General features: G+C 35.1%; 1 protein-coding gene across 1 annotated transcript; it reads left to right on the top strand.

Annotated features, from left to right (window-relative positions):
- Positions 1–388: 388 nt before the first annotated feature.
- On the top strand, positions 389–3,216 carry LOC123306967. The gene is made up of 2 exons (XM_044889168.1): positions 389–523; positions 580–3,216. Exon 2 carries the CDS (start codon positions 730–732, stop codon positions 3,214–3,216), a length of 2,487 nt encoding a protein of 828 aa, XP_044745103.1. The 5' UTR covers positions 389–523; positions 580–729.
- The last annotated feature ends 6,394 nt before the right edge of the window (positions 3,217–9,610 follow it).

Genomic DNA, 9,610 nt, shown 5'->3' with positions numbered 1-9,610 from the left:
ATAAAAACAAACTTCTAACAATTACTTACGTCCGACAAGATTATTGTTTAAATTTACAGAGAGATTTTTGGAGAAACATTATATATATGATTAATTTAAACTTAAATTTATAAAGCAGGTTGTTTGAATAAAATAATAAAGCAAGTTGGTTTGAAGCAATATTGTGTCTCAACTCAGACTACAATAAAAGAACATTTTTGGAAATGTGTTTTATCAATGAAAACGAAAACAACATCAACAGGAAGACTGATCTCGGAAACCTCAGCGCGATATATAGTTACATATTATCCTTGGACAAACGTCCAGCCGATGACCATACTGTCGATGTCATTACTTGATTGTTTATGTTCTGTGTTTTACTGTGTTCTGTGATATTAACCTACAATTGCAATTTTGCTTCAAACCAACTTGCTTTATTATTTTATTCAAACAACCTGCTTTATAAATTTAAGTTTAAATTAATCATATATATAATGTTTCTCCAAAAATCTCTCTGTAAATTTAAACAATAATCTTGTCGGACGTAAGTAATTGTTAGAAGTTTGTTTTTATGTGTATCCACTTATTATATTATTTTAGCATCCTGAAGAAGAACCACAAGAGGTTCGAAATATAGATGTTATGACACCTGATTGTTGATAATTGCCCAGCCAATAATTGCTGAATACCCAAATTAGCTATTTTTCCCTGTTTTCTCTGGCAAACGATCAATTACAATACAGTGCAGATATGGGTTTCTTTGAGGACGTGGAATCGAGTTATGGCGTAGATGCGTCCAGGAAGATGAAACTATGGGCTCACTTAAACACCAAATTTGCTAAGATGACTAGTAGGAGAAACTTCTTGCTTCGATGCAGGACAGCTGGAATTTTCCCCAGACACATCGTCCAGAACGTCAAATGCTTGACCAACCTTCTATCTGATGACGCAGAAAACAACAGAAAGGTCAGTCTTTTCAACAATAAAATATCGGCCAGAATTCTTAGCATGGAGATATCTTTCACTATAAAAAGGATCGGGGTTCTTTCCTCCAACCTTGAACAATTAAAGACCAAATTATCTGGACTCGTTCCAGAGGGGATTCTCGAACGATTTCTCCATACCCAAAACAAATCTTACAAGACCATATATTCAAACAACAACAAAAATCTCAACAAAAAATTTTGGGATCTAAAGAAACAAAAAATCCAGTCCATCAAAATCAAAGATGAATGGCTGCATAACTTAACAACCACACAGATCCCCACTGATATCAAAGTAATCTTGAGTTTGGGACCTAAATTCAGTTTAGCTCCCCTTCCAATTATAGATTCACCTATCAAAAATATTATAGCAGACGTCGAAAATATCATCGGATTGGCCCCCACTGCCACACAGAACATCTTGAGGGCTAAATGTACCAATGCCATCACAAACTACGTACACACCCATAAGGGATCACACAGTTTCGAGCATCACCTTTTCACCAAAGCCAAAAAATACACCAGAGCACACGATGACCTGATAATCACCGCCGCTGATAAAGGCAACATTACAGTAGTACTTTCTGTAGATCAGTATGAACATAAGATGAATCTACTTCTGCAGGATTCATCAATTTACAAACAACTGACAAAAGATCCCACAAATGAAACTCAAAACAAAAATAACAAAATTATCAAACAATTAAAAGATTTAGGTATTATCGATGGCGCCACAGCCAGACAATTAACCACATACAAAGCAGTACCACCGAGAATATATGGACTCCCCAAGGTCCACAAGCCTGACATCCCACTGCGACCCATAGTCTCCACCATAGGTTCACCCACAGCAGAACTCAGTCACTTCATGACACGCATACTTACAGAGGCATTTTCCAACTTCATATCATATTCCATAGCTGACTCTTTCCAATTCAGTAGACAAATAAACAACCTCATATTACCTCAAGGATACAAACTGGTTTCCCTTGACGCCGTCAGTTTGTTCACAAACATCTCACTGGACCTAGTTATGCAAATTATTCAATCTGAATGGAGCAGAATACAACAGATCACAGACATCGAAATGCCCTTATTTCTATCAATCATAAAGTTTCTGTTCGACTCCAGTTATTTCACATTCAGGGGATCTTTCTTCTCGCAGATTTTCGGCTGTGCGATGGGTAATAAAATTAGTTCCATCCTGGCCCTGATCATAATGACAGTCCTCTTGAATTACTGCATTCCCTTATTACCTTTTCATACACCAATAGTTTATCAATACGTCGACGATCTCCTCCTCGCCATCCCTGACGACATGACGGCTGAAACATTAACAGTGTTCAACAGCTTCGATCAACACATTAAATTCACGGTGGAGGAGGAAACAGATAATGGGGTTCCATTTCTCGACACAAAAGTGGTGAGATGCACAGATAATGTGATCAAACTCGATTGGTACCAGAAGCCAACCTCCTCAGGACGATACATCCATTACAAATCCAATCATTCTTGGTCCGTGAAAACAAACCTTATCAAGGGAATGTTCAAACGAGTCAAGAACATCTGCCACCCCGACTTCCTGAAGTCGGCGGAGGAAAGACTGCTCAACATTTTCGAGGACAACGGCTACCCTAGGATGTTTTTGGAAAGATGTCTTCATGCCCTGCCCCTTGACCTAAGTGAGGATGGATCACCAACAGAAGAACCAGCAACAACAGCCCAGAACGAACCCATCAAATATGTATCCCTACCTCTCCTCCCATCTTTAACAAGAAAATTGACCAATATCTTAAAAGATGTCAAAAACATAAAAATTGCAAAATACAACCCACTGACAGTGGGAAGAATCTTCAGCCATGTGAAGGACAGAATCCCCATAATGTCCAAGTCAGATGTGGTGTATCGCATCTCATGTGGGAACTGTAACTCTGTATATATTGGCCAAACTTCTCAATGCCTAAAAAAGCGTATTGCCATCCACAAAAGTGATGCCAAGCTACGACCAGACAGATGCGCATTGGCTAACCACGCATCATCATTGGGCCACAAATTCAAATTCGATGAAGCCGAAATATTGTGTCTCAACTCAGACTACAATAAAAGAACATTTTTGGAAATGTGTTTTATCAATGAAAACGAAAACAACATCAACAGGAAGACTGATCTCGGAAACCTCAGCGCGATATATAGTTACATATTATCCTTGGACAAACGTCCAGCCGATGACCATACTGTCGATGTCATTACTTGATTGTTTATGTTCTGTGTTTTACTGTGTTCTGTGATATTACCTACAATTGCAATTTTGCTTCAAACCAACTTGCTTTATTATTTTATTCAAACAACCTGCTTTATAAATTTAAGTTTAAATTAATCATATATATAATGTTTCTCCAAAAATCTCTCTGTAAATTTAAACAATAATCTTGTCGGACGTAAGTAATTGTTAGAAGTTTGTTTTTATGTGTATCCACTTATTATATTATTTTAGCATCCTGAAGAAGAACCACAAGAGGTTCGAAATATAGATGTTATGACACCTGATTGTTGATAATTGCCCAGCCAATAATTGCTGAATACCCAAATTAGCTATTTTTCCCTGTTTTCTCTGGCAAACGATCAATTACAATATATATATATATATATATATATATATATAAACAGCAATCGTGTTGTGATCTTTTAAATTTACTCTTCAAGGCAAATTCATTAAACGTCTGGTTCCATACTTTTGGTGACTCTTTCAGTCCATAAAGGGCTCTATTTAATCTTGATACTGGTGATTTGCATGTCAGGCCATCTGGTTTTTGTATATAGATTTCTTTTTGCAATTTTCCATTTAAAAATGCAGTAGGTATATCCATTTGTATTATATACCAGTTTTGCTGTAAGGCAATTGATAAAATTAACCTAATTGTTGACATTCTCGCGACCGGCGAATAAATGGTTTCAAATGGGTTGTCCTCCTTCATTTGGAATCCTTTAGCGACTAATCTGGCCTTTTTGGTTCCATCCTCTCTTGTTCGAAAGACCCATTTGGTTTGAATTGCATTTTTTTCTTTCGGTAAATCGGATTCGGTCCATGTCTGTAATTTTTCATGTGAAGATAACTCCTTCTCTATGGCTTGTTTCCATGATTCCACTTTGATTGCTTCTTCCGAGGCTTCTTCATACGTGGTCGGGTCATTTTCATTTGTCGTCAATAGGCAATAGGCAGTATATATTTCATATTCGTTTAGATATTTCGTTGCTGTAATTTTTCTTCCTCTACTTGTAGTCTCTATTCTTTATGGACATTCTTCTTCTGAGTTTCCTGAATGAATACTTTCTCTATCTTCGTCTTTATTATTTGTTTCTATATTGTATTCTCTAGTTCTTTCAGTTTGTTCATTTTCTTCTTTAAAATCCATTGATCTTTGCTCTGTTTGTTTCTTCGTTATTTCTTCATAGTTTGCCTGTTTTTCATTGAACTTCACATCTCGAGAACAAATTATTTCGTCTTTCTCGTAATCCCATAATCTGTACCCAGCTTCTGTATATCCTACCATTATGCATGGTTGTGCTCGTCTTTCCAATTTATTCTGTCTTGGTAAAATAACCGCCCATGCTTTTCTTCCAAAAACTCTTAACTTTGATAGGTCGTTCTTTTTGTACCATCTTGAGGCTGGGGTTTCTCCATTGTTAGCTGCAGTGGGTGTCCTATTAATCTCATATGCAGAGCATAATATAGCCTCACCCCACAATTTTCTGGGTAAATTTGTTTCAACAAATTTGGTACGTACTTTATTCAGTAAACTGAGGTTCATGCGTTCAGCTACGCCGTTTTCCTGAGGACTGTATGGCATTGTATATTCCACCACAATACCCTTCTTCCTACAAAAGTCTTTAAAATAATTTGAAGTAAATTCCCCTCCATTGTCAACTCTGATTCTTTTTGTTTTCATATTATGTTGTGTTTTGATCAGTTTTACAAAATCTATAATATTCTGATCACCTTCACTCTTATTTTTCAAAAGTTTAACTACTAAAAAATGAGAATAATCATCAATCAAAACCTGAAAGAATTTATGACCTTCTGGAGTTGGTGTAACTACAGGACCAGCAATGTCTGAGTGTATCAATTCTCCAATCTTTGAAGTTTGCTTATCCTTCTTATGAAAAGGATTTCTTTTACCTTCACCTTTCATACAAATTTCACACTGTGCTATAAGGTAAATTTAATAATTTCAAGTTGTATCTATTAACATGTCCTAATCGTCTATGCCAAATATTCTCATCAGCATTGTCTGTCACTGAATAATTATACATAATATTCTCAAGAGCATTTGAATTAACATTTCCACATTTGAATTGTATATTAAGTAAGAATAAATCATTTTTTGTGTAACAATGGAAGAAACAGTCATTTTTAAATATCATCGCATGTCTCTTGCCATGCTTATCTGCCTCGAAAGTAACACTAAAATTCTTCTTTAACAATTTTGAAACAGATAGTAAGTTGTGTGACATACCTGGGACTATGAGAACATCAATTTTTATTCGTTGATTTTGACAATATCCTCTCAGTGTACCTCGTTTGTTGGAGTATAATGTTTGATCACATTTAGCTGTACCTATTCTAACTGTTGCTATTTCTACAATGTCTGTTACATATTTTTCTAGTTCTCCAGTAACCATATGTTGGGTACATCCAGAATCCAAAATGAAGTTCCCAATTTCATTTAATTCTGTAACTGTGCTCAGAGCTATGAATGCTATATCACCGGCTATATTTGCTACTTCTGTGTATTGTCCTGGTTGCTGATGATTACCTCTAGATTGACCTCTTGTAGAGCCCCCATGATTTCCTCTTCCATTTCTTCTTCGGCCTCTGAAGTTACCTCTCATATTTTGCTTGCACTCGGAAAATTTGTGGCCATTTTTACCACATCTGAAACAGGTATAAAATGACATTTCATTATTATTTATTTGACCTTGTTTTGTTTGCAGTTTTATCTCTTCATCTAGAAGTCGAGATTTAACAAAGTCCATTGTTATCCCTGTATTCGTTGTTTCTATCGCTGTAATAACAGATTCGTATTCTTCATTCAAGGAAAGTAAAAGATGACAGATCTTGTCCTCTTCTTCCAATTTTGATCCGGCATTTTCAAGATCTCTACTGATGGTATCAAAAATAAGGAAATGGTCTTCCAGTTTATCTCCTTTCTTGACCTTAAGTGTAAGTAGTTTCCTTTTTAAAGTTAGTTTTGTGAAAACACTTTTCCTTTCGAAAACGTCTTGTAGAGCTTTCATCATGTTCCTTGCTGATTTAGCATCTTTAACCAAATCTAGATGTTTATCGGTGAGACACTGGACGATGACACTTTTGGCTTTGGCATCTCGTACCTTGAATTTGTTCAATTCATCGCCTGTAAAATTTGCTTCGTTGCTCACTAAAGCGTCCGCAATTTGTCGTTCCTCTAATAGTGTATTGACCCTGAATTTCCAATTATTGAAGTTGCTTGAACTCGTTAACTGTGGCAGATTTACTGTAGTGCTGGCCATCATTCACTTTGAAGTAACTTCCAATTTTCAAAATTTTACAATTGTTTTGAATCTTGTTCAAATACTAACTGGGCCCATAACCTGTTATTGGTTTATGGTTTTTGTCGTGGAATGAGACACCTCGCTTCCTTTTATTGATTTTATTAATTATAATTCCCAAGACTACATCGACTACACATTGAATTTCACTCTTCTTACATAACCTTTTTTTTACCGACGCATCTTTCATACCATAGAGGACAAATAATAGATAAATTCTTCATACACAATATATATATATATATATATATATATATATATATATAGTTTATGTACTATCAGAGTATTTCCATTCCACAAAAGAGTCGTTAAACCCTTAAAATTACTCGTATTATATATATATATATATATATAAATATATATCTTAACATCAACATCTTTCAACTTCAACACTAACACATTATATGCGTAATTCTTCTTCGATCGGTCCATATATTCCTTCGATTTTGTTTTCCACAAAGATGGGAAGGACCTATAAATTTTAATGAACTCCGTAAGGAGTTCGCGGTCCGACATCGTCCTTGGTGAATTTCGAGCCGAAACACTACTGAAGACTGAAGCTGCACTGGTGTAGAAGCTCTTTCGTGCATAAAATCGGCCACACACGGACGTTCATGCTACGCGCATCATGCAATTTTTCAGGATGGTTCAGAAGAGATGAATGACGGAGAACATTCAACATTCATGCCCAAGCACGAGCGTTGATGGTTGTCATTCCTTGCATGTTGCACGCAGTCTTCTCTCTGTGTCTGTGGCCGGCTTAATGCCGGTTATATTTCGCACTTCACCTATGTCTCTTGAGTATTCTGCAGTTTATCCGGGTGAACTTACTCGTCAATCTAATTTTAGATATCGATTGAAATTTATTTTGGGAGGATTTTGCATCTCTTCACAAACCTTTTAGGGCTTTCACTCCCAATCTCTGAAACAAAATCAAAATTGATTAATGATAGAACCATTTATGAAAATTCGAAATTGACTATTGATGATATAATGGAGATATTAGAAGTTTGCCTGAATTCCACATATTTTCAATTAGATGATGTTTTCTATAAACAAAAATTTGGTATGGCTATGGGTTCTCCTTTATCACCAGTAATGAGTAACATATTCATGGAATCTTTCGAACAAAAATATATAGACACATACCCACTAAAACCAAAGACTTGGTGGCGATATGTAGACGATATTTTTGTGATTTGGCAACATGGTAGAGATGAACTAGAGAATTTTTTTGATCATATCAACAACAAAGAACCTACAATAAAATTTACAATGGAATTAGAGCAGGATAACAAAATTTCATTCCTAGATGTTTCAATAAAAAAGTTTCCGAATTATTTTGAAACGAGCGTATACCGAAAAAAGACACATACTAATAGATATTTAAATTTTTATTCCAATCACCAAGTAAGTGTCAAAAGAGGTATCATTAAAACACTTTATGATAGAGCTAATTTAATTTCATCTACACCCGAAATTAGAAATAATGAAGTTGACTTCATTAAACATTTTCTTAGGGATAATCAATACCCAAAAAATGTTATTGAAAAAACAATATTAAATTTAGAGAGAAAAATGACTAACCAAAATCGTAATAATGATCAGGAACAACCAACAAACCGTCAAGAACAACCAAATTTGTTGAATGTAATTCCTTATGTTAATGGCCTTTCAGAAAAAATAAGAAGAATCGGTTCGAAGTTCAACATACGAACTGTTTTTAAAACGCAAAATGATTTAAGATCTATATTAACAAAAACTAAACCTTTGAACGAAAAACAAAAATCAAAAAATTGTATTTACAACATACCCTGTATTTGTGGTAAAACTTATACAGGTGAAACGTCCAGACCTCTAGAAATAAGAAAACGCGAACATAAAAATAATATTAAAAATAGAGAAATTAATCGATCGCAAATCGCAGATCACATTTGTTCTAATACGGGAGACCACATGATGGATTGGGACAACACTAAAATTTTAATGACAGAACCAGACCATTATAAACGAAAAATTAAAGAGTCTACGTGTATTCTATTAGATCAGGATAATAATTTGGCAAATTGTTCGGTAGGAATAGATCATATTTGGATCAATTTATTAAAGAAGGAACTGTCATCCTGTAATTTCAAAATTAAATGAATCAACGTTTCTGTGCAGTCTCTGTTTCTGTGTGTTGACAATTAATGTCAGACAAAAAGCGACAATTCCAGAAGATTTTCAAAAGTAGATTTTTTCGTCTGATGAAGGAGTCTGATATAGATTCCGAAACGTTACGAAGAATTATAATTTCAACGTTATTTATTTTGAGTTCATTGTCAGGCAACAATTTTTTCTAGTTAATTTGCTCCTGACAAATTAGTGCAAGAATTTACGCAGGAGCAAATCGTTGATTTCTTTTTTAATTGATTTTGTTTCAGAGATTGGGAGTGAAAGCCCTAAAAGGTTTGTGAAGAAATCTAATTTTACCCTTAACATATTGGTACAGGATTGTGGCTTGCTTGATTTTGGCTGTTTCTGGGATTTCCAGACTAGATAGGTAAAAACGTTGAAGGGAATCCTGGGCTGGATGTTCGTGAAAAGTCCATTAGTGAAAACCGTTTGACAATATCTTCATTTGTCTTGAATATATAACCAAATTTTGATATTTTGTCGATTTCGAAAATGTGCCATAACTCTTTTAATTTCGAAAATACCTACTGATTTTCGAATAAACTATTCAATTTGCTTTTAGTTCGTTGTGAATCATGGTCAGGTGCGCCATCCTGCTGATAATAAAGTAACCTCGATTCACTGAGAGGAATATTGTCAATATACTTTATTTCAGATAATGATTATCACGGATATTGAACAACTGAACGGGTGAAAATGCAATTACTTACCCCAATGGGTTTAAGAAGAAACGGAGAAGGAGATTTTTCACTGGTCTGGTAGCGGAAAGCGGGTTCCAAAGGAAAGGAAATAGGGACTAACTTTCCTTTCTTACTGCCTTCGTGGTTATCAAAGGTTTAACTGATAGGTAATTTAAAGGTAGATGACGAATGGTGCGATAAATGCGG

Source organism: Coccinella septempunctata, chromosome 2 (assembly GCF_907165205.1).
Source record: "Coccinella septempunctata chromosome 2, icCocSept1.1, whole genome shotgun sequence".
NCBI lineage: Eukaryota > Metazoa > Arthropoda > Insecta > Coleoptera > Coccinellidae > Coccinella > Coccinella septempunctata.
Note: the sequence above shows the minus strand (reverse complement) of the source record. Positions and strands in the feature narration are given on the sequence as shown.